We start from the raw sequence: 25,315 nt of genomic DNA on the forward strand, positions 1-25,315 counted from the left end.
TTAAATGGTAAAGTCTTTTGTGATTGGTCACCAGCTGTCCGCGATGTGTCAACAAATGTTTCTCGCTTTTTTTAAAAACTTGGTAAAGAAAAAGAGGGCAACAAATCACTGTCAACCATTGATAAATGTTGACTTTTCTTCTTGAAGGTTAAGTTTCTTCAGAAATTGGGTGTGTTGAGTGAAAAATATTTTTTTATTTTTCATTTTAATCGAATTTTGGTGAGTTTTCCAGGTCATTTTTTAGATTTTTTTGTACCATTCATGTATATTTAACTGTTAAAGCATTTGGTTCTTTGTACATAGCCAGTTTCAAACCGAGTTGTTTATTTTCAGTTTGAATTAGCTTTTCCTTCTTTTTTGGGTCGCAGAAAAATCTTACCAAATCTTCTATTATGTCACCGACGCCTTTGCCTATGCCTGGGTAAGCATGTTATTGTTTTACAGATTTTTAACTAAAATTCTTGGTGTTTGGATAAGTTAAAGTTAAAGCAAACTCTACTTGTAGCTTGTGCTTGCTTGGAAATGCTTGCAGTGTTTACAGTTTTAGGGCTTAATCTTAACATATGATTAGTATGTAATCAACTAGTTTCATACACGATAAGAACAAATACAAAAATCTTTACTTACATTTTTCTTAGGTATCTTGAATAAGATTATCTGTTTCTAGTAATACAAACTGCTTGGCAATATTTATCTAGACAAAATTAGTTATCAATGTTTGTAGGGTTTCTTATCTTGCAAAAAATTGAATGTAATCAAGAGATAAATGATATAAAGATAAGAATTGTCAATACTTTAATGGCTAGTAGGACACCTATCAAATAGCTTTTATAATTTAGTGAAAAATGAATCCGACCGATAGGTCTCCTAACATCCCTCTTATTGGGGCCATTAAAAATAGTAGACTGGCTCAGAGGCGGGCCTCTAGAACTGAAGAGAGCTATGTTAGATTTGAGATTTATGATAATGTGCCTTTGCACATTCGAAATAATGATAGTCCTGTTAGTCAAACTATTCCTAAGTTCCAATGGTATGTTTGTAACTAAATGTTTATAGTGTTTTTCATAGTTTTATTATTAGCCAAATTGTTAGTAATATACAGGGTGATTCATTGAAGGATATTTGTTTGTTTTTGAATTTCAAAGTAACTGTTTTATTTTTTGCAGGATTACCAACATGTCTCGAGATACCATGTTTTGTTCAAAATGTGGAGAAGGATTTGAACCTCAAGAGAAGATTGTAAATTCAACTGGACAGTTGTGGCATCAACACTGTTTTGTGTGAGTATTTTCATGAAATTTTCTTAAATTAATTTTTGACAGCTAACGCCAAGTATAGAAAAATAATATGACACTTTTTAAAACCGTTTTTTTATGTCTTAAGTTTACCCTTTAAAGTTTAGGGAAAATTATTTTAATTATCATTTTTTGTTATAGGTGTGCTCAATGTTTTCGTGAGTTTGCCGACGGTGTCTTCTACGAATACGACGGTAGAAAATACTGCGAGCATGACTTCCATGTCTTGTTCGCGCCGTGTTGCCAACGATGCAACACCTTTATCATCGGTAGAGTAATAAAAGCCATGAACGCCTCTTGGCATGCCGACTGTTTCAGATGTGAAATGTGCAACTTGGAGCTGGCCGATACAGGCTTTATCAAAAATGGAGGAAGGGCCTTGTGTCATGAATGTAACGCCAAGGTCAAGGCCAGAGGGCTGGGCAAATACGTTTGTCATAAGTGTCAGTAAGTGTATTTTCTTCTAGTTTTTATACACTCAGATGCAAAAAATCGCAACGGAGAAATTTTTGGTCAAATTTAAAGTGTTATATTTTTGTTATTTTTTAACCCTACTTTCATGAAATTTTTAGCAAGCTGTGTTTAATTATATCAACTTTAATTCATAAACTCAGTTTTTTATAAACTTTAGTATTTGGCATATTATACAGGATTAAACGAGGAGTCGCTTTTTACCTTAACTTTAAAACACCCTGTGCAATAATTCCGTGTGTAAATTTTCCTAAAATATAATTTTACGGTCAGAACCATGTCTCCTGAGCATTTTATTTTTTAAATCATATCAATACATGCTTTGGTTAATTTTCAAGAGTGGAACGAACTTGCCCCCAACAACTTGCAATTTTTTTCAATTATTATTTCTTTTTGAAGTTATTTTTCAATATGACAAGCCCGCTTTGGTGATTGTTGTGAACTATATACTACTATGAACTGCCCATCATGTTCGACGTTTGGGAAAAGCTTGGCAGGAGGGTAAGAGGTCGCGGAGAGGTACCAGCTTCATTAAATGAACTTCACTTGGTTCTTAAAGAAGAATGGGAAAGCATAACGCAATATGATATATTCAGCTTCAATGACAGTATGAACGGACGTATACAGGCAGTATATTTTACAATTTTTTTTCTGTTTGTATACTTGAGTATTACAGATGTTTTCTTTAATATCGTTAGTTCTGTTATCGTTATTAATGTTTATTTAAACCAGGATTGTATCGTTAGTCTTTAACGTTTTTTTTTAATTTAGTATAGAGTATCCAATACAGGCGTAATATGACGTTACGACAATAGTCACAAAAACCATCTCGTCATATTAAAAAATTACATCAAAAAGTAATGATAATTAAAAAAAACTTCAAATTGATCGCGATCAATTCATTCCGCTCTTAAAAATTAACCAAAGCATGTATTGACATGAAAAAACAAGATGCTCAGGAGTCATGGGTCTGATCGTAAAATTATATTTTAGGAAAATATACACACGAAATTATTGCACAGGGTGTTTTAAAGTATGGGTAAAAAACAACCCCTCGATTAACCCTGTTAATATGCAAAATACTAAAGTTTAATTTAAACTTAGTTTACGAATTAAAGTTGATATAATTATATACAGTTTGCTGAAAAATTCATGAAAATAGGGCTAACAATAACAAAAATATAACACTTTCAATAAATTTGACCATTTTACCAATTAAAATGTCTCCGTTGTGTTTTTTTGCATCTGAGTGTACAAATCTTTGATATGTATCCGAACTGTATCTGAAGACTGTATTTTTTTTTGTTTTATTTATTCAGTGCCATTATCGACGATCAACCCTTGAGATTTAGGGGCGAAGTGTACCATCCCTACCACTTCACTTGTACGGCGTGCGGTGTCGAGCTTGACGCTAACGCGCGCGAAGTTAGGAACAGGCCGGGATTGGCCAAAAACGACACCAACGAGCTGTACTGCTTGCGCTGTCACGATAAAATGGGCGTGCCCATTTGCGGAGCTTGTAGACGTCCCATAGAGGAGAGAGTGGTTACTGCTTTGGGAAAACACTGGCATGTAGAAGTAGGTAGAGTCTGTACAGGGTGTCCCATTTTCGTGTATTTTATGGGGTTTCTTGTTTATGAGTATGGATACTAAGATGTGGTTTTCACATTACTTTGCTACTTTTTTATGAAACTAAGATGCTACACAAAGATTTGTCCTAGCCTTTTTAGTTCCTGAAGTACAGGGCGAATTTTAAAATTTTGCATTTTTCGACCCCCTTTGTATCTTGGTTATCTTATAACTTATTACAGTTAAGGGTTGGAACCTTTGGTGTTACACAGCAAAATAAAAAACACTAAATCACCACAATACACCAAAACACTTTTACTTTTACACTGGACGCGCGTTTCGCTAACCATGTTAGCATCATCAGCAGATGATTATAAACTAAAATACAATCTAGAAGTTGAGCGTTTATATACTCGCTCAGTGGGCACCGAGTAGGCGTGGCAAGATCTAGCCAACCGAGTCAGAGCCCACCGAGCGTAACAGTTAAATTTCCGCCACTAGAGTAGTAGGAACAAAGAATTTGAAGGAATTGGACCGTTGTCTCTGTTCATACTATCTTTACATTTATTAATTCTGATGCTGTCATATGCATCTAATTGCCTGTAATTTGAGACTTGTTTAATTAATTTTAAATTATTAAGATCTATACAATGTTCTTTATCAACAATATGTTCGGCAACGCAAGATTTATCCGGTCTACCATATCTTATTTGAGCTAAATGTTCTTTAAATCTAGTTAATATTGATCTTCTAGTTTGCCCAACATATTTCTGATTACAATCTTTACAAGAAATTTCATAAATACCCGACCTTTCCAGTGGAGGTGTTTTATCCTTTGGATTACCTAATAATTATTGTAATTTATTATTAGCACTATACACAAGTTTATAATTGACATTCTTAAAAATTCCTTTTAGGCCACGGGATAACTCTCTATCAAACGGTATTGAAAAATATTTTGACGTATCTTTCTCCACTTGAAAAGTCGAATTTTCAGAAATCATTAACCTATACCTACGTTTTCTAATTATTTTATCAACTAGTGAAGGAGAATATCCATTACACTCAGCTACATTCCTAATGTAATCTCTTTCTATTTCATATCTTTCGCTGGAAAGTGGAAAACTAAGTAATCTATGAACTAAGAAATTTAAACTAGCCATTTTATGTTCAACACTACGATATGATTCATTAGGAATATATCTGCGTGTAGCGGTATTTTTCCTATAGATATCAAATTCCAGGCAATTATTATTATTTCTAACTTATTTTTATAACTTATTGAAAAGTTGAAAACTGAATATTGTAGATCTTTTTACGTACAGTCGAGTGATGTAACTAGTTTTTCGCTGCGAGCTGTAGTTTTCAAACTGTGACTCAATTTTTTTTTAATGGAACACCCTCTATATTATTTTTTATGTTATTTGTCTTGTTGTGAGCTTTCTAAAAAGATGATATACTCTATAATTATTTTGATAATGAGGTAAAAAATTCAGTATTTTTTTAGCATTTTGTCTGCGCCAAATGCGAGAAACCATTTTTTGGTCATCGCCACTACGAGAAAAAAGGCCTGGCCTACTGCGAAACTCACTACCATCAATTGTTTGGAAACTTATGCTACTCCTGCAATCAAGTCATCTCTGGCGACGGTAAATTTATTCATATCTCGATACTTCTACCCCTTTACCTACTTGAATTTTTTACAATTTTCAGTTTTTATGGCTCTGAACAAGGCCTGGTGCTTCCACCATTTCGCCTGTTCAATTTGCGACCAAAAAATGACCGAGAAGACCAAGTTCTATGAGTGTGATTTGAAACCGGTTTGCAAAAAGTGCTACGAAAGATTTCCCAAGGAGCTGAGAAATCGTTTGAGGAGACAGCATGAAGCTAGCACAAAAAGAGCACCTACTCCAGTCGAATAATCTAAAAAAAAAACGTTTTGAAACACCAGATTGTTGATAGGCAGCAATCAATAAAATTATTTTTATTCAAAGGTAAAATTTCTCCAATTTATTATATTATTACAAACATACATGTCTAAATACGACATTGTATATTGGATCTGAACATTTAGCGGCAATATATGCAACTGAAAATACAACGAATCCTAAATCTTGGCTTATTTTGAGCTCTCAACATTTAAAATTAGACATAAAGATTTAATGTATTGCTGGTTGCATAGTTAGTGACATCCCTATATTATGTAATTACTGCCTTTTAACAGGCCTTTCTATATAGATATTAGTAGTTTTATATACATTATAATAACTTAAAAGTGCCTAATTCAAAATAATTATAATACAAGCTTGTATTTATAACGCTTTTTAATAATATTTCATAAGCTTGAAGTTTTCTCTATTAATGTATTTAATCAATTTCTATATAATGCATTTATTTCTAACTAAATTCGATTTTATTGTATTTTTTGTGTATTATATTAATCTTATTGACTTAAGATGAAAGAATTGTGTAGTACAATCATTCTGTTTTAAACACGAATAATTTTTAAGGTGCTTAAAGTAGTTTATTAAGATTTTGACAATAGGGCTATTTTTTGACAGATAATCGTGTTTTTGATAAGAAGGTTTTGTGATCAAGTAGGCTTTGACTTTGACAGTTATAAATAATGAAAATATCCATCATCATACAATGCGCGCTTGATTATAAAACTTTTTCGGCACATTGTAGATTTAAAGTTGTATATTAGAAAATGATTCATTTACTACAAATATGTCAATTATTTCAGTAGATTAATTTTAGAGTTAGTTAGTTTTTGATATTAACACTAAATTTTATTTAATTTATATTATATTTAAATTATTTATATATACCTAGCGTCGTCAGTGAAATAAAAACCTTTTCTTTAACTGTAAAAAAAAAGTAAAAAAAAATCTAATTCTATGCTTTATACTGTTTCTAAAAATTTAGATGTGAAACAATAAAATATATTATGTATTTTTGTAGTTTACTAGCTTTATAATAATTGTTATTGTTAAATAAAAATATCTAACCAGCAAAAGATGTTTTAATTTTTAATATTTCCTTGCTATTCTTCGATGCAGGACAGGGTATGTAAAAAACTAGTTTTTTACGCCCAGGTTCTTTTCATACTAAAGTTTTCATTGCCTGAATTTGTCTCTGCCCATCCCTATTAGCACAGCTATTAGTTTTTCCTCTTGAATTTTAAAATTTAGGATTTCGATAATATAAACCCCATTTTTTCTGACACATCCACATCATCGTTTTAGGTTATGTATTGTTAATCGAATAGATACGTCAGTAAAATTTTCAAAAACTATAAATTTTATCGGTATGATATTACCAATATAGTAAAAGGCTTTTGAAAATAATTATTAGGACTATCGCAACATGATTTATTGGTATTTCACTTTACTTACGTTTCTATTAGTCGTTTTAAATGTGTTCAGTTCCGAAATAACTTTCGAACTACCCGATAACGGAAAAGAATGTTTTTTCCAGGAGATTAAAGCCAATACCACAGCCACGTTAGAGTTTCAGGTATACCTTATTACAGGACCAATTTTTGTCTTTGCTTTAGTAATAATACTGGCGATATCTTAATATATTCTTAACTTGGTTCATAGGTTGTTACAGGAGGCCAGTACGATGTTGATGTTACTTTACAAGACCCCTTGAAGCAAGTAATCTATCAGCAAGCCAAAATGCAGTTCGATTCGCACAGTTTTACAGCCCAAAGAACGGGAATATACAGTGCGTGCTTTAGCAATGAGTTCTCGACATTTTCACATAAAATTGTTTACATGGACTTTCAAGTCGGTGAAGAATCACCACTTCCGGGTATAGGTGATCATGTAACAGCTCTTACACAGGTATAAAATAATTCTTATCTTATTAGGCTAGTCTCTTACATTTTTTTTATTAGATGGAATCTTCAGCTGTCGATATCCACAAATACTTAAATTTAATAATAGACCTACAGACGCATCATAGGCTGCGTGAAGCTCAAGGTAGAAAAAGGGCGGAGGATTTAAATGAGAGAGTGCAGTGGTGGTCTATATTCGAAACAGTAGCAATGATAACTATTGGCGTGACTCAGGTGTATATTTTAAAGAACTTTTTCAATGATAGAAAACCGTTTGTGGCTGGTCGCTAACGTTTTAATTGGTTCCAAGGAGTTAGGAGTACTGTGTAAATAATTTATTTAGATGAGAGGTATGATAGATTTTTCATGTTGAATTTTGTTTTAAAGTATTCACAGAAAATAAAAAAAAATGTTCATTCCATTTGTGAAAACTTAATTTTACATAGCTTTTGTTTAGTTTAAACACAGGACTGATAAATATGAGGCAATTCTAAAGCTATTTAAATGTAATTAGCTTAATGTTCAACTTGGTGTGTATGGTGAAAATATTAAAAAATGAATCACAATTTGAATATTTATTTTGTTATTATCCTGAAAAGGTAAATGAAACAATAAAACACAAATGATATTCGCTTAAGCTATTTATTTTAATAAACTATTACATTCTATTTTAAATCACAGGAACATTTCCATAATACGTAAGAAAAGACTAGAACGTTTCAAAATGACAACAAAATGGTAATCTTGTTTTTATGTTTTATACAGGGTGGCCTAAAATTTTCCATATCAGATATTTCTTTTCCTCAACACTATGCCACCCTGTAATAGTTCTAAATTTTCAAATATTGATTTTCCAAGACTTGTATTAAGAATTATTCTATTATTAGCTTGGAAAATATAAGATTCGACTAAGATTCTTAATGTAATATTTATTTGTGCATAAAAAACTGAAATTTTCAAGCATAAATGCAGATTGAACAGAAAAAAAATATTCTTCTGCACTAAAATGCAGTTCAAAAATGCATTTTTAAACAGTTTAACGTAAAATAACTGAAATTTGAGTATGTACTCATAAAAGCTTTAACAAAACATTTTTTTCTTTTTATAATTAAATCAAGTTTGGCGCTCGACGAATATCATCACAATTTTTCTTTTATTTTCTAACAACGCTACTTAAATAAAATTGTGTATAAAAAATAAATCTGTATAGAACGTAGCAATAAATACAAAGCAATAAAAAAACAATAAAAAATATCACAAAAAAAATAACTAAAAGTGTCAACTAGAGGCCTACTATTTCAAGTGATAGGCTGACTTTGCTGACCTTGGCGGTACAGGTTTATTTGAAGCCCTGAAAACAATTTTTTTTCAAGTTTTATTCAATTTAATCGTCAGAGAAATAAGTAAACTTAGAGGGATATGAAAGTATTTTGTCATGTTAAATTAATTTATTAAAAACGTCAAGAGTTGTAAAAGTAGTCAAAATCAGTTCCCCTGTATTCATTTTTATGTTACAGCTCCTCTATGTTTCACTTATTTCTTTAAGATCGGAAATATCATCATGTCAACTTAAAAAAAGCATATTTATCGAGTTATGCATCGATACAATATCGATATTTTAAAAATTATCGATATTTTGGACATCCCTAAATGTATGACTAACAGAATATTTGCCTATATAGAAGCGACAGAAAACGTCGGCTGCTTTGAAGATTTTATTTTAAACAACATTAATTTTTATTTCTCTAACGCATGTTAACGGCAAAAGGGTCCTGCCATGATAATTTTTCTGTTCAAAATGATCAAGTAGAGATGAGAAAAGTTGCTGATTCCGACTATTTAGTGATTTTGTCATGTTATTGCGATGAAAATCGCAGTTTTAACTAAACAAAACGCAGATTTAATTTCAAATTTATCAAAGAAAACACAGAATAAAAATTGGCAAATGTCAGATTAGAAAGAATTAATAACGTCGAAAATGACAAGTATCAGATTTGTAAATCTCATACTCATCAAAAAATCTCATGACAGCTGGCCACATTTGCCATGACTACCAAAATAAATCCTTTTTTATAGACAATTCTGATACTTGCTGCTACAGCGTGCTGTCCTTTCTTAACCAGGATATAAAGATTATGAAAAAAGTGAATAAGTGCGCTCCAAGTTTCAAATGATTTTTTATTTATTAGAAATTTAATTTAGTAATCATTTCGATATTTTTGATGACGTTATTGATTTAGTTTGATGACGTTATTGATAACTTTTATTTATTTTTCTATAGTCAGGTAATTGTGTAGTGAAACAAATCGATACACTCTTATCGATATTTTTCGACATTCCCAATATCATGGCAAAAGTACGTAATGAAAATGAAAGAATAATGTCTCTTTCTGTAAACTTACTTGAGACTATTAACATCCACCAAACTTCTGAGAGCTTGTTTGTACTTCCCCTCCTGTTCCAACTTGGACACGCCTCCCGCGCTTCGAGACATCGAATGGGGCGCCATCTTGATAGTGACGTGGCAGTTGTCCATCTCTTTCTTTATGACGTCATTGACTAGAGCTTTAATCTGAGGGCAGATGGCGGGAGGGACGTAGTCCTGCGTCGTTCTCAAGGGCATGTCCAGTTTTAGGTCCAAGACGTTCTCACCCTGTAGATACGGGGTATATGAAATATGCACGGTCTACAATATACAGGGTGTACCTTAATGACATGCGAATATTTAAGAGACTGATTCTTGGCCCTATTCTAAGAAAAAACTTATGTATGTCCTAACATCTTAACTTTTGAGATACTGGTTGGTAAAATTTTATAAAAAAAAGTTTTTTCACAGTAACTCTATTATTAGTTAGTTATTGTTATTATATTGATGTACAAAAAAAATGTTGTATCCTTTAATTTCCTTCGAGCTGACGCAGAAAAGCTTTCCACACAACAGTCACCACGTCGAAATTTTTAGCAATTTGATCCTGAAGATTACTTTTTTTTGAGCAAGATGCGCCAGCCGAAAAAATCAAGAGATGAAAATTGTTCAGGAATGAATAAAGATTTTGAAAATAATGCTTATTTTAAGAGAAGTCAGTGGCGTGCCATTTCTTTTTTCAACTATTCAATGTAAAACCAGTACAGATGCCACTGGTTGAAATTAAAAAAAATTGTTTGTACATCAAAAAAGGTATTTTGATCTATAATAACATCAGAGGTATATCAGAAGTTAATGTTTAGGACATACATTCATATGAAGTATTTTTCTTAGAAAAGGTCCAAGAATCACTACCTTAAATATTAGCCTGTGTTTATAGAACACTCTGTATACCGTGTGTTGCATTGCCGACCAGAACATAGGAAACACTAGAGAAAAATGAATTTATTTGAAACTTTTTAAAGGCATTTAAATTAGGCAAAATGTTCATTTTGAATAGTTTTAATATTCTTCTTAATCTTAAAATGATCCAGTCCCGGTCAAACAAACATAACAATCATAAATTATGTCACAATATGACAAATCTATTATGATTTTCTTCTACAAATCTGTCAAAAATATCCTAAATTATATTCTCTATGAAAACTTACAAAAAGTACCCCAGAAACCGTAATAAAATCTTTAAAAAATCTCGTAGATAAGTAAAATAATACAATATCTCGTAATATAAATATCTCGTAGATAAGTAAATAATACAATAAAACAAATATCACAGAATATAGCAGAATACCGTATGATCGAAAAAAAAACCGCGTCAAAGATGGCTGGGGAATGACAATCGATAATAATTTTGGCGAGGTCAATCTCTAGACGTCATTTACTAAAAAATGATATAAAACTTCAATATTAACACGGTTACAGTCGATATTACGGACACTAAAAACGTTAAATTTTCCATACAGATTAGGTAGAAACATCGAATATTCAAAATCAAAAAAACAAATCAAAATCATTTATTTAGACTGCACTTATAACAGAAAAATATTCCCATGACAACAGTACAGTAAATACAAATTAAAAAATACAAAAATAAATATACAATAAAAAAGAAGAACTCTCAATAATATTAACAACTATGTGATCTAGGGCAAACTGATTCACCGCCTCTAGGCACCTGTTTAATGGTGAACTAACCAACGAGATCTTAAAAATTACATGCCTTTTCCTTAGTCTACAATCAGGTACTACATAATAAATCATTCCAAGTAGGTCCGGCACAGGAACACATTGGTGAATAATACTAAATACAAACGACACATCACTGAACTGCCTCCTTTCCTTTAAGGGTGTTATGCTAAATAACACCCTTAGCATTAATATTAGCACTTTACTACATTATATAGATGTGGATTGACCTAGTTTAAGCACAAAAAGTCAAGAAAACCTCTTTGTAAGCGTAAAAATTAAGAAAATATATGTATTTACAATATTCCGAGCTAGCAACCATTGACTTTTTGATTGACAGTTCAGATCGACGGCCTTCGCATGCTATTTGCGACGTTGTCAATATAATTATTTTATATAATTTTCTACTGAAGTGAGGTTATGTTAGATATTCTTTTAGGGGTTCTGTGGTTTTGAATTTTTACACTAATTAACAGAAAGGTTAAAAAATGATAGAACGTTTCCAGACACAAAAATCTATTTCCAAAAAAATAATTTTTTCTCAAATTTTAAACTACACCATTTAAAAATGATTTTTACCCAACATTTAAAAAAATCGAACTTGGCCTCGCCAAAATTATCACCGACGCCGTTCTTTTTTTCAATCGTATGTTAGTACTTACTCTATATTTTGGATTGAGTTGGCCCTGTTGTATGGCATAGTCTGATATAGGACGTCTGTAATTGTGTGCCCTCGGTCTCTCTGAAGGTAATATCTTCTCGATTTCTTTCTTAATGATCCAATTGTCCAAATTTTCATCAAACTGAGCCAAACTAATAATCCTGCTCCTTTCTTCAGAGGGTACGAAATTGTCGATGATCAGAAAAGCCTGTCTCAGATTTCTAACAAACAAAATTATTTTTTATACCCCAATAACAGGCCTATAATTATTTTTTGCAAAAAAATATTAAAAGCATTTTTATTTTTAAAATTATCATATTAATAATTAATTGTTCTTGTCGGTTTTAACTTTAACTTAGATTTATGTAATTCTAACAAAAAAAAATAGTTATTTATTATTCATCTCTCGCGGGGTCATATGGTAAGCGCAAAACAATTTCCGATGCACGCGATCAACTTTTAGTGACAAGCGATGGCGACAGCGCTGTCAGATTGTGATGGATTTATGAGGAGTTTTACGATTTATTTTTAATTTAATAACTAATATTTTAGTGATTGATTTATTTGTTTTATAGCTTATTTTACTTATTACATATTGGCAAAAACTAGTCCATTAGGAAGATTATTATAAACGTTATTATGGGTTATTTATTTATTGATCTTCATCTTACAACGCCATAAGTGGTAATAACAAGTATGGGGGTGCTATTAATGCACAAACTAAAAATCACAGGATTTAATAAAAACTAACTTTGAAAGTGGTATAATGTGCTTATCAATCAAACTTACTTTTCTGGCTGCAGTCAAGGGTAATAAAGAACCTTTATTGTCACATTCTCGTTAAAATAGTTTTAAAAAAACAGGGAAGCTACAAGCCCCTTGCTTCGACTGTTTAAATGCTTCAGCATATTTTCAACACACAATTTCAAGAAATGCAATACAAAAACTCGAAAATTTAGTGCTGAACACGGCGCAATGTGACCAACATAGCGATAATAAAATTTGGTTTAAGGGCAGTTGCAGCTTTAATCTAAATTAAATATCTGTTACAATCATTTGCTCTATAAAGTAAAAGAAAGAGCGGCTCGGTATCTCAAATTATACAACAAATTTAAACATTTTTGCCAAAATTTTATTTAGTCAGGTTTATAGACTTTAGTGTCAATGTCGATATGATTGATGACGTGCATCGGAAAATGTTTTGCGATTACAATAGGTCCGATTATGCTTTGTAGTGAGTGTAGCTACAGGGGGTTAAAGTCTTGTTTTTTTTTTCAATTTATTATAGTTTTCTTCCAAATGCTTTTAGCGATTCGAATGAAATTTTGAGGGTAAAATTTACTATAAGTGCGACATTTTAATGCTAAACATGTGTAGACAGACTCACTAAGGACGTGCATATGGGTTATCACGAGAATTCTTTTCTAAAAAAAAATGTGCGCCACTGACTTTTTTCTCTCTTGTTAGCAAAATTGTGTAAACCTTTCTTACTTACACTGTGGCTTCGTCGTTGGCATTCTCAATTTCCTGTCTATCCTTAAGATACACCTCGTGATTATCTTTAATTTCCTGTCTGATTGATTGCAATTTATTATTAATTCTCTTCAACTTATCTCTCTTAAAGTCAACTTGTTGCTGTAAACTAGCGAAAACTTGTTTCAGTTCGCTGCAAGTCTCTTCCTCAAGCTCGATCCTTTGTTGCATCTCAATTTCTTTTTCTACAAATAAAAAATACTAAATTATAAGCATTTAGATGCTCAAAAGTAATAATTACAAAATGCCATATTTTTTGGCGTAAAATTAAATTTTCCAATTTTAATTCTTGCATTTTTAGGTCTAGGATAAGGTTAGATATTCGAGATTGTTGTTTTAATAAATCCAATCCTTCTCTTAAATGACGAATATCAGATTTTATAATATCCATATGTGAATTTATTGAGTTAGATGCTTCACTCATTTTAAAAATGATTCTTATGCTTTTATAAACGCATGTCGACTAGCGATGAGTGAAATTTTTAAGAAATTCGTTTTTTGTAGGTATCATAAATATTTATCAATATTATAAAAAACCAGTTATACCGGGTGGTGTATCGTCGTTGGAAACAGGAAATCGGATGTAATTTTGAACTGTCCAATATTGGCTTCCCTATTAATTTTACAGCTGAGTCACACATATAGGTTTTTTAAGAGTCCATTTCACTAGTCCGAAAAACTAGCAAAATAAGCGTTCGGCATTTAACATTTTATGTAAAACTGGCTAGGTATTTTTACACAAATGAAGAAGGAAATTAAAGATAAAGGATTATACTATATCCGTATTATAGCACATTTTTAGAAAGCTTCTTTATTTTTAAGATTTTGATGGTCCAAAAGCAACAAAATATTCCTTATATTTTGACTAAATGTTCTCGAAAATAAAGGCATAATTTAAAATTCCGTTACAATACGAAAATAGATTGAAGTTTTGTGATTACAGTGATATATAATTATTTATATGGTTTTGTAACAAACTGCCCGCTATTTTATATTTATCGAAGCAAGTGTGTTGGAAGTTTGGGTGTGGCTTACCACGACAGGATCGGGCTAAGCCTTGGGCAGATTTCTGAAATATAGATAATATATATTTCCTTCGGCCACACACCCGCTATACCCGACCCCTGAGAGCGATCCGAACAGTAGAGCGTAATAGACTCTTAAAGGTCTGCTTATACTGTAACACATGCCAAATTTGACCAATTTTCGACAAGCCGATTTTAAGTAATTTAAGAAAAACTGCATCTATTTTTAAACCAAAACTGAACAGGTAACCACGTAAAACCAGTCAAATATCTTTTGACTGGTTTTCAAGTCAAAAGATATTTGACTGAAAATCCTTTTCCTTATAATCTTTATATCCTGGTTAAAAAAGACAGCAAGCAGCTGTCGCATCAAGTAAACAGATTGGCCGATAAAAAAAGTTTTATGTTGGTAATGCATGTCAACTTTTATTCATTTTCCTAGGTATTAATGATATATTAAGCTCACTTTTCTGTCAGCAATTTCGGCTTTTTGTTGTTCCAATTTCAGTTCGTTCTCGTTCACGCTGTCCACGATATCTTTTCCTCCATGAACCATTTGCTTTTCCAGGGTTTTAAGTTTTTTAGCCAGCTCATCGACTTCCATTTTGCCCAGCTCTAACTGCTTTTCTTTTTCGACATTATCGCTCTCGTCACTATCAGATTCTTCCGCGTTTTGTCCATTCAAGCTGCTCAGTAAGAATAAAAAACAACGAAGAATCGAGTAATTAAGGCATCTCTATTAGGCATGTCTCAAAATATCGATATAAAAAATTGTCGATAGTTTTAAAGACACGTCGATATTTCAGCTCATCCTTATTAGAATTGTCAATAGCTTTTTTTGTTGATGATATTCGCGTTTGAAGAAGACTTTAGCGTTAGAAGTGTGCCTTTGTTTGGATCTTTATCAACACACCTATGAAATTGTGTATATTGTTGTATTGTTTTTGTAAAGTCATTGAAAGGTCATATTATTCTTCTTTGTTGATAGATACTCTAGCAGACAGTTTTAAGTCCAGAAGTTTTATTGGATATTTTTGCTTTATTTGAACATGGTAAAGATCAACTTCTGGAGTTAATCTATCTCTCCTAGAGTAACTGCCAACAAATAATAATAATATGACTTCTTCGTGACAGTATCATTAGAAAAACAATAAACTCTTATTTTATAGGTGTGTTGATGAGGACAGCAAAGACATGCTTTCAATGCCCAAAATTGCTGTAAATCCTTACAGTCTTCTTCAAAAGCGAATATCTCCAATAAAAATAGAGCCATTGAGATGAATCAAAAAACAAACTATCGAAAAAAGATGCACCGTAATGATAAAGTGGTTTTTAAAGTCCTTACTTTGTTAAACTATTCCATTAGGAGTTTCAAACGTTCGCTAAAATATTAACATTTTGTTTTTCCTCGTATAATATACAGATGTGGACATTAACTTTTTTTACTAAAAAGTCAAATAATTTCCCTACAAACTGCTTAAACAATTATCAAAATTGGCCCACCCAGAACAAAATAAATCGAACTTTAAAATATATGAAAATTTTAAGATGCCTATTTTTGTATCTGTAACATCAGGTATCTGTTACATCGATATTTTGACACTTACCTAATAGGTATGGGTTGAAATATAGATAAACCTGTGAATAAGAAGACTAAGGAAGGAGCATATTGCTATGTAATATTGTATTCATGCATGGTGGGCGGAAAAAGCACTCTAGGGTGGGGATCCTTGACAGTTCTGTTTGACGATTCATTTGACACATTTGAATGTGATTTGAAATTTTATGGATTTGTCAGTCTTTACGGAGCTTATTTTATGTTATTTATTATTTATTCTACTACTGATAGTTGTATAAAGGTAGTAAATCTAGATGGAAATTGTGGCAGAACTTAAATTAACAGTAACACTATCGTGATTTATCGAAAAAGACTCTAAAATAGTTGGTTGTGTAGCGTGCGGTAGATCTCGGCAAAAATTGAGTGAATGACTATATAATATACATACGAGTAGTAAACCAATCATTTATGAAATTCACTTAAATTAACTAATTATATATTTTTTCTTGCATTTTTGCTTTTATTTACTACTTGTCAAAGATTAGATGTCAAAGAATTTAGATACGTCAATTTGATTTACCAGATTTACCTGCTTCAGTAGCGTATCGGATGTTTGTGTTAATAAATAATTATTATAACTTATCTATTTTTATAAGAATTATATATTTTTGTAACAATTTTAATAACTACCAACATTTATTCACAACGTCAAATAAAACAACATATTATTGAGTCTACCCCACGTCTACCCTACATCATAGTTTTACATTTTTTAAATAAAATTAGAACGGCATTGATAAACCGGAATTTAAGTCGACCATATTTGAGGCCCATCGCGGTGGACCTAAGCTTTTTGATATGCTCCTTCCTTAGTCTTCTTATTCAAAGAGATAAACTTTTAAATTTATCGATATCTTTTATATCGACATTTTGGCACATCCCTAATAGAGATGGGTGTCGGCCAGTGTATATCGATATTTAAATACATCGATATAAATGCACATTCCTACTACGAAAAAAACCTACCCGTTCATATCGACCCCGTTACTCTTTTCACTGATCAGAGCCCTCAATCTTTCGATTTCTTGTTGCATCAGAAGCAATTTTCCGTCTTTAATATCCTCGTTCTTGATCGGTTTGTTCTTGATACTCTTGGCGCGGTAGGCGTACCTCAGAGTAACGATAGTCTCGTCGTAGTTCATACTGGCCGGGCCCACATTAGCTATCATGATCGTTTTGCTGTTACCGCCCAAGGAGTCTTGCAACAACCTGGTGAGTTTGGAGTCGCGATAGGGAATGTGGGCGGAGTTTTCGGCCAGGGCGTAGATAACATTACCTAAAATTAAGTAATGACAATAAAACATTACCTAAAATTATGTAATGTTTCTAGTTAGAATATTACCTACATCAGGTAGTTTGTTATTGAATCACCCAGCAAAAACATTACCTAACTTAAGTAATGTCACTAAACATTACATATAATTATGTAATCATTATAATATTGCCTAAAATTAGGCCAAAATTTAATTTATATACTATTTCATTAGAATATTACCTACACCGGGTAGTATTCTATTGAATCGCATAGCCAAAACAAAACCTAATATTAGATAAGGTTTATTAAGCTAATACCAATAAAGTGTTGTTTTATTAGATATTACCCAAAATTAGGTAACATTTAACCAATCGAAACATTACTCAAGATGTAGTAATCTTGAGCGTGTATTGGAAACCAGTATCTAATGATACTGAAAAATTCAGATATTTACCCATACCCCATATAAAAAGCATGAGAAGTGTTTTAACTGTTTGAAAAATTTATTAAATTATCAAATCCTTTTCAAGATGGAATATCCAAAACTCAGAAATCATTAAGTTAGTTATATGTTATTTTCTATCTATATCTGTTATAGTTAAAATAATTATTATGGTATTAGGCTGAAAAATTAATAAGTAGAAAAATCCATATACCCTAAATTTTATAACTTGACTATTTAACTGTAATAATTGCTTAATGATGCTAACATTAGCCTTCATTAGCCAACATCACCTAAAATAAAATAATACATAAACGTCTGCCTAAAAATAGGTAATACCTCAAACATTACCTAATTTAGACAATGTCATTAATTAGGTAATATTACCAACTTATTTATTAGGATTGCCTAAAATAGTAGTAATGTCTCAAATACTTCCTAAATTTGGTAATGTTACTTACTTTTTTTTAATTAGGTAATAGAATTACAAGATTTAGGCAATTGTTAACATTAACTAAAATTAGGTACTTTTATGTCCTCAAATCGAGGGGACATTACCTAAAAATAGGTACATAATGTTTTGAATAGGCTTGGACATGTTCGTTTAAAAAAATGTTAAAAATATTTGCCTGGTAAATATTTTTTTAAAATTTTATTGTTTAAGTGTAAAAATAACTTAAGCTAATATTCGCAAATATTAACTATTATTATTGTATGACACGTCAGCTTATATTTATATAAGAAATGCTATTTTTAAATAAGCGCAATCACGACATTACATAACTACCAATTATCTCCAATACAAATAACCGCGGATTTACACCTGTTACGCTTTACGATTTTCTATCAATAAAATGAGCCGAAAGCAAATAAGGAATGTTTGTTTTTATCATTATTACCTAACGAGGACAAGGCCTTGTTAATTTTGGTAGCTTCTTTAAGTCTATCTCCTGTCGCCCCAGTCTTGGATTGCCTCTCGCTGCCTGCCAAGTCCACCAAGTTCAATTTGCCAACTTTCATAGACTTTGAGTGACCTTCCACCATCTCAATTATTATCTAGGATGACAAATTTTAGAAAATTTCGTTATTCAATCAATTTTTTTGGATTTTAAACCTGAAAAATAGCGTGCGATCTCGAACTGTGCTCGTTCATATTCGTCGCTCCAGTAGTTCGATTAAAGTTCCCCGTTTTCATCGCTTTCAACATGTCTTTCGCGCTTTGACAGTTGTGAGAGTGCAAATTAGTAACCACCACTCCTTCGCCGGGCATCTCTCTTAATTCGTGTACTTTGGTGCTCTTTATTTTTAACAAATCTCTGAAAAATAAAATAAAAGACCCAGTTAATAATGTAACAATTTATGCAACCAACATTACACAGAGTCCTATCGATTTGAACGTTTACTTTCAACTGTGCTTTCAACCTTAAGTATAGGCTTAGTGCATTCTCCGCCAGTGCTGCCACCATCGGAGAATATCGTTAACAACTAGTATATACAAATACATGGGTTTAAATAGCGAGTATATGAAAAATGTATTATATAATTATTCTAAAAGTGTTAGGAAGTATATATGTGAAAATTTTAAAAATAAAAATAAGAAGTAAATATTTTGATATCTTTAGATGGTCTAACTTTATTATAATTTATTATTCCAGTTAAAAAAAACTTTTTAGATGAGTTCAACTACGGTAGCGAGCATAGTTTTAATCACCGGTTTTGCTAGTGGGGCATAGGTAATTGGGGGTATTTCGGTTATAACGAAATTTTTTAAAGGTGGTACATAATTATAATTTTAGAAGATGTTCATAAAACATTTAATCACTATAGTTGATTAAAAAAAGTATACCATTAATATTGCAAATTATATTTTATCCTCTCATAGTATATGTCTATTTAACTTTTTGATTATGTAACGAGCACTTTGTTTACTCACTTGTTTCGTCGAAACTGCCTGAATCCATTTGTACTATTGGTCAAATCGGTTTGAGAAACTATGAAGCTGTAAAATGTTGTTTCAGTAGAATTGAATATCCGGGAAAGATGAGTTATTGAATGTTATTGCACCCAACAACGCCTTAATTACGCTCTTCTTTACGCGTTAACATGTTTTCGGCAGTTTTATTAACATCTGAAATTGTCACAACACAACACGACCCCTAGTTCGAATTATTTTTCACTTATTTTTTACTACCTGAAACAGCGTTACATCACACAAACCTCGTACCTGAATGTTTATAATCTCAATAACTGCACTAGCAAAAAACTAAAATACTTAAATATTATGGCAAAACCACGATTTCAATAATATTTTAATGCGATCAACATGACGGCGGCGACGGCGTGAAATAGGTACTATTAATTTCTGATTTTTGCCGTTGAAGTGCTGCAGTCGGTATTTGTTGAAATCAACTGAAATGCACCAAGCCTATAGTCAACATGAAGTCGAAAATTAAATAGAGTTCTTAGGACTTGTATGATTGGTTGCATATTCATCAACACACTTAAACAATATTTTTTGCGTTCAATACCTTATTTCCTCCATGTAAATTTCCATATATCTGACGCTCACCAAAAATTCAACGCCTGTTTTTCTGGCTATGTGAGACCATATCTGATCAAATGCTCTTGGAATTATACCAATATCCTCTCCATCACACCCTGTAATAATATTTTAGAGAATAAAGTTCAATATAATAGGTTCAGTTGAAATATACAGAGTCAGCAAAATCTGGTTTTCGGTGCCGATTTTTGTGTGTTACAGTAAGTTAGAGAGTACAGGGTGTCCCATTTTCCTGTGTTTTATGGGGTTTCTCGTTTATGAGTAAAAATACAAAGATGTGGTTTTCACATCACTGTCCTACTTCTTTATGAAACTAAAGATGCTACACAAAATTTAAAAAAATAATTCAGGTAATAAAATGCTTGATAACAAACTACAATTTATGTCATTGATATTCAGTGCTACTTAAAAAAACTACTTTTTTAAGTTTTCACATCCTGTATCTTTAATAGATACTACCACAGAATATATAGCTACGCTATACAGGGTTCGACAATAGTGTGTTAGCCATCTGTAGCTCCTAGAATAAAAATTTGAGAATTTTGTTTAAGTGCAAACCTAAACAACACAAAAAATGTTAATATAGCCACATAGGTATTGATTGGGTATAGACATTTTTTAAAAAATGTTATTTTTTTAATTCTCCCATCTATTGAAAAAATAATATAAGGGTATTCCATTAAAAAACAAAGAAAAATTATTTTATATTTTAGAAAGTTTGGCGTAGAATTTTGAACATCCTGTATGGTTTACGATTACCATATTTATAGCAAAGTAAGTACAGACCATCAAAGATAAATGCCTGATATAGTACAGTTTTGTATAAGTTTTTTAAGACAGGCTGAAAAAAATATATTTTTTATTTATTTATTAATATCTCTGAAACTATCGAAATATATTTACTCATCTTACGATTATGTAAAGTGATCTGAAATGAAGCCAAAAATGCAATAATATACAGGGTGTTCCATTTAAAAAAAATCATCCCGATCCCCTCACACTTTTTTGAGCCACCAATAGAAGTTAAAATATTTTGCCAAAATACATTCTAGTACATACTTTAAGTCTGCATTTAAACAAAATCACCAAGTTTTGTTATTCTAGGAGCTACAGCTGCCCGACGCACTATGACCGGACCCTGTATATTCTGTGATACTATACATTTCCGGACACAGATCATCATCGATTGTTATTCTCTAGCAGTCTTTGACGCCGTTTTTTTTTCGCTCATATGGTATTATCTCTATATAAAAATCTTTAAATTAGTTTAAAAATGGACAAATTCCGTTCCTGAATTGATTAAATAACAATCAAAATTAGAATTTATATAAATTTCTCTTTTTAAAAATGTTTAAACACGAATTTTGTCCGAATATGCAATAGAACAAAATTGAAAAAACCTTCTTGTGAAGCGATGCATTAAATTGCGAGGTATTTTTGTAATCATGACTAATAAATAGGTTTTCTAGTTAATGCTTTTTCTATTAATTTACCTTCCATCGTGTATGTTTTGCCAGTGCCCGTCTGACCATAGGCGAACACACAACAATTGTACCCCTCCAGCACAGAAGCGACCAGTGGTCGAATAGTCTCGTCGTATAAGGCCTGCTGTGTGGATCTATAATAGACATGTTTTTTATATTCTTTTTTTGTCTCAATATAAGTGACAAAAGTATTAATTACTTCTGGTTAAATCAAAAGAATGTTTTTGTCGCCATGTCTAGTTAGAATATTATAGCCATTCCACACACATTGTATAAGGGAAGATTTGGACAGAAGACATCAAAAAAACGACAGAAAATACAGTTTTATTTTAAAAAATATCGATTTTTTTATAATTTAGATAACGTAATATACAGGGTGAGTTTTCTACGATGTTCTCTATGAGTATCTCGGAAACTATTGGAGATAGAGAGTCATCGGTTAAATGAGGAAAGAATTGCAGTTTTGTGGAGTCATAAATATGCGACTTATAGATTTTTGAAAAAGTTCATGGCTTACTAGATATTTCGAAAAAAACAAATTTTGGGTTTTTTTTAAATTTGTCCCTAATTCCCTTATAATCTATTTTAGACAAAAAGTTTTCAGGTAAAAGTTGTAGTTGTAGATATAATTACATCCCTAATAAGTTTGTGTTCTCCGATTTTTTCTAAAGCCTGTCATTTTTGACATATGATACAAACATTTTTTTTTAAATGGAAACCATAGTTGGCCATGACTTCATAAAAAGGGGCATTTTTTTAAGCTTTTTATCGATATAAGCTATAATATGTTTTTTTTCGAAAAATTACATATGTTTTTTTCGAGTTATAACCAATTCTTATCTTTCTTGACAAATTTCACTTAGTTGGCATGGTGTTCTTATCCTGTTATGATGTATAACTTATAAAAAGACAGAATATTTTATTAAACGGCTCATTACAATTTACATTACACAAACTAAAACTTAAAAAACTAATATCACTACATACACTTTAAGTTATTTTAGCAAATGTTAAAAAAACCGCCATTGTTTTGAGTTTTGAGTACATAAAATGCATCTTTTTAAAACTGAATTACAAGCTTTTCCCACAGAACGGCCGGTCGACTTTAATAAACTTCTCCCTTACCGCCTCTTCAAGTGCCTCTCTTAATTCATAAGTTCTTTTGTAAACCTTGTTAAAAAAATCTAAAATGGATAGGTCAGGTCGTGATCGAGGAGGTCCATGCAATTGGTCCACCTCCTCCTATCCCTGAGTTTGCATAATTATGATATATATAATTTTTAACATTTCTTTCATTATAAGGGGGAGTGTCATAATGAAAATCATGTTGGAACCATTCTATTGATGCGCGAGTATCTAAATTTTAAAAAACGAAAGTAACGTTCACCGGTCAACATATTGTCGAAAATGTATGGCCAAGAAAAGTTGAACCAATAATCCTACACGCTTTTCTTTATCTGAAAAATTCATATTTACAAGAATTGTTTATTTTAATTTACAAAGTTTGGATGTGACAGTTTCACATTACTGAAGCAACGACGATTGAACTTGTTCCCATGGCTAACTAAGTGAAATTGTTTAAAAATTATAAGAATTGGCTATAACTCAGTAATTTTTCGAAAGAAACATATTATAGCTTATATCGCTGAAAAGCTTAAAAAATGGCGCTTTTTATGAAGTCATGGCTAAATATGGTTTCCATTTAAAAAAAATATGTTTGTGTCATATGTCAAAAACGCCAGGCTTTAGAAAAAAACGCAGGACACAATCTCATTAAGAATGTGATTATCTACAACTTTTATCTGAAAACTTTTTGTCTAAAATAGATTATAATAGAATTAGGGACAATTTTTGAAATAAGCGAAATTTGTTTTTTTCGAAGTATCTAGTAAATCATGAACTTTTTCAAAAATCTGAAAAGCGCATGTTTATGACCCCACAAATGCACTTCTTTTCTCATTTAACCGACTCTCTATCTCTAGTAGTTTCCGAGATACCCATAGAGAACATCGTAGGAAACTCACCCTGTATAGCGGGTGGTGCATCGTCCGTCGTTTGAAACAAAGGAAATCCATGCAAATTTTGCCCCAGCTAAACCGTAAATAGGTTTTTTTAAAAATCTCTGCGTATATGCTGAATACACATGCCAAATTAAAACAATTCTGGACAAGTTGATTTTAAAATTTAAGAAAAACTGCATCTATTCTAGAAATAACTTTAATAAAACACATTCAATAATATCTTAGATCCTAAAAAATGTAAGAAAACGTCGAATCGAAAAATAAGACAAAACCCATCCTTGCTTACCCATTTATTATTCGTCTACACCCTGTATATAGTCCTAATTAATGCATAATCTTTTAGAATTAAATAGGCTTAATTCCGTCAATTTATACCAAATAAATACTGCTAACCAAAATTAACAGGAAACCAGAGGAAACACAGCGCGCCTTGTATTGTTTATTTAAACATGTCACCTTAATGTTTATTTTCAAGGATTCCGCTTGATTAAGAGATGATTAAATAAAATAAATATTTTTTTAAGTAGCTTATAGTTTAGCCTTATCAAGACAGATATGAGATAAATAAAAGGAATTATCATAAAATCTATTGTATTTGTAGTAATCTCATCTGTTATTGTTATATATATTGATAAATAAATTACTGATATATTGGGGGACATATGTATTTTAAATTAAAGAAAAGAAATGATTTACATATTCAAATTAAGCTGCCAAAAAAATAAAATTTGGGTTTCCCATTAAAATGATGTAGAGCTGTATGAAAAATATAAATTCTATGAATTTATTGACTTACTTTTCGTCATACACGGCATCGTACGTAAACATTTTACTCCTTTCATTTTCGCTTCTGGCTTTTGGATTTTCTACCTCGATAACACCCCTGTTTGAGTATATTTTTACGACACTTGTACACTGCTGCTGCAATTCCTGAAGACTTAAAGGTCTGCATCTCACAATAACTTGTACGGATTCGTTACTCGATAATTTCTGAAAGAATTGAAATTTTAATGTTTGTATTAATCGCAAAAATTACACTAACAAGATTTTTTTTTAACTAAATGGATATTTTTAATGTTTGTACTCACATCTGTAGAATTAGATTCGCTAGCTTCTGAGGTCATTTTTATTTCTGGTGTAAAAAAAGGTTATATAACACTATTAAAAATATATTAAACACTTATTTCCTCTGCTATCATTGATAAAATGTTTATTGCCGCTATTGATTTTCTGGAGTGCGCCTTTTGTATTTAAATCACCGTGCCATTTGTTGTTCTTGTTTTCCCTTTTTTGTTTAACGTCCAGCATCTCGTGTCAAAATTGAAAGTCAAATTTTGCACCTGCAGGCTCCTGTAATATAAATCCGCGACAATTTGATTGATCGAAATCCTAAATTCTAAAAATATTCTAGGGATTTTCGCTACTT

The 25,315-nt window shown here is 31.4% G+C and overlaps 3 protein-coding genes across 5 annotated transcripts; 2 read left to right on the forward strand and 1 right to left on the reverse strand.

The window, feature by feature from the left end:
• The first annotated feature begins 4 nt into the window (after positions 1-4).
• On the forward strand, positions 5-6,343 carry LOC115886749 (LIM and senescent cell antigen-like-containing domain protein 1). 3 transcript variants are annotated; one of them, XM_030906028.1, is made up of 7 exons: positions 5-219; positions 334-421; positions 1,167-1,280; positions 1,437-1,742; positions 3,086-3,344; positions 4,843-4,984; positions 5,049-6,341. In XM_030906028.1, exons 2-7 carry the CDS (start codon positions 393-395, stop codon positions 5,255-5,257), a joined length of 1,059 nt encoding a protein of 352 aa, XP_030761888.1. In that variant the 5' UTR covers positions 5-219; positions 334-392; the 3' UTR covers positions 5,258-6,341. The 3 variants fall into 3 exon arrangements, with proteins under 3 accessions (XP_030761888.1, XP_030761889.1, XP_030761887.1); XM_030906029.1 differs by lacking the exon at positions 334-421; XM_030906027.1 differs by lacking the exons at positions 5-219; positions 334-421 and adding an exon at positions 813-1,030 and having other exon boundaries at positions 5,049-6,343.
• Positions 6,344-6,559: 216 nt separating this feature from the next.
• LOC115886751 (transmembrane emp24 domain-containing protein 7) lies at positions 6,560-7,751 on the forward strand. The gene is made up of 3 exons (XM_030906031.1): positions 6,560-6,854; positions 6,941-7,186; positions 7,240-7,751. The coding sequence occupies exons 1-3, from the start codon at positions 6,705-6,707 to the stop codon at positions 7,468-7,470; spliced, it is 627 nt and encodes a 208-aa protein (XP_030761891.1). The 5' UTR covers positions 6,560-6,704; the 3' UTR covers positions 7,471-7,751.
• A 430-nt stretch (positions 7,752-8,181) lies between these two features.
• Positions 8,182-25,245, reverse strand: LOC115886752 (kinesin-like protein Klp68D). Its single transcript, XM_030906032.1, has 13 exons — positions 24,978-25,245; positions 24,686-24,879; positions 21,878-22,002; positions 20,353-20,482; positions 18,939-19,140; positions 18,724-18,880; positions 17,094-17,403; positions 14,976-15,195; position 14,643; positions 13,447-13,669; positions 11,953-12,172; positions 9,582-9,832; positions 8,182-8,530 (listed from the first exon to the last, which is right to left on the reverse strand). Exons 1-13 carry the CDS (start codon positions 25,011-25,013, stop codon positions 8,473-8,475), a joined length of 2,127 nt encoding a protein of 708 aa, XP_030761892.1. The 5' UTR covers positions 25,014-25,245; the 3' UTR covers positions 8,182-8,472.
• Between the last annotated feature and the right edge of the window lie 70 nt (positions 25,246-25,315).

Source organism: Sitophilus oryzae, unplaced genomic scaffold (genome assembly GCF_002938485.1).
Source record: "Sitophilus oryzae breed Bouriz unplaced genomic scaffold, Soryzae_2.0 scaffold_496_pilon_pilon, whole genome shotgun sequence".
In the NCBI taxonomy this organism is placed as follows: Eukaryota; Metazoa; Arthropoda; class Insecta; order Coleoptera; family Curculionidae; genus Sitophilus; species Sitophilus oryzae.

Excerpts from the sequence above, each read along its gene's own strand:
- LOC115886749 (XM_030906027.1), top strand. The coding sequence starts at position 846 with ATGAATCCGACCGATAGGTCTCCTAACATCCCTCTTATTGGGGCCATT. Across the intron at positions 1,031-1,166 it reads ACTATTCCTAAGTTCCAATG|GATTACCAACATGTCTCGAG; the intron begins GTATGTTTGTAA and ends TATTTTTTGCAG. Across the intron at positions 1,281-1,436 it reads TGGCATCAACACTGTTTTGT|GTGTGCTCAATGTTTTCGTG; the intron begins GTGAGTATTTTC and ends TTTTTGTTATAG.
- LOC115886751 (XM_030906031.1), top strand. The coding sequence starts at position 6,705 with ATGATTTATTGGTATTTCACTTTACTTACGTTTCTATTAGTCGTTTTA. Across the intron at positions 6,855-6,940 it reads CAGCCACGTTAGAGTTTCAG|GTTGTTACAGGAGGCCAGTA; the intron begins GTATACCTTATT and ends CTTGGTTCATAG. Across the intron at positions 7,187-7,239 it reads ATGTAACAGCTCTTACACAG|ATGGAATCTTCAGCTGTCGA; the intron begins GTATAAAATAAT and ends TTTTTTTATTAG.
- LOC115886752 (XM_030906032.1), bottom strand. The coding sequence starts at position 25,013 with ATGACCTCAGAAGCTAGCGAATCTAATTCTACAGAT. Across the intron at positions 20,483-21,877 it reads CAAAACATACACGATGGAAG|GGTGTGATGGAGAGGATATT; the intron begins GTAAATTAATAG and ends ATATTATTACAG. Across the intron at positions 19,141-20,352 it reads ATTTACATGGAGGAAATAAG|AGATTTGTTAAAAATAAAGA; the intron begins GTATTGAACGCA and ends TTTATTTTTCAG.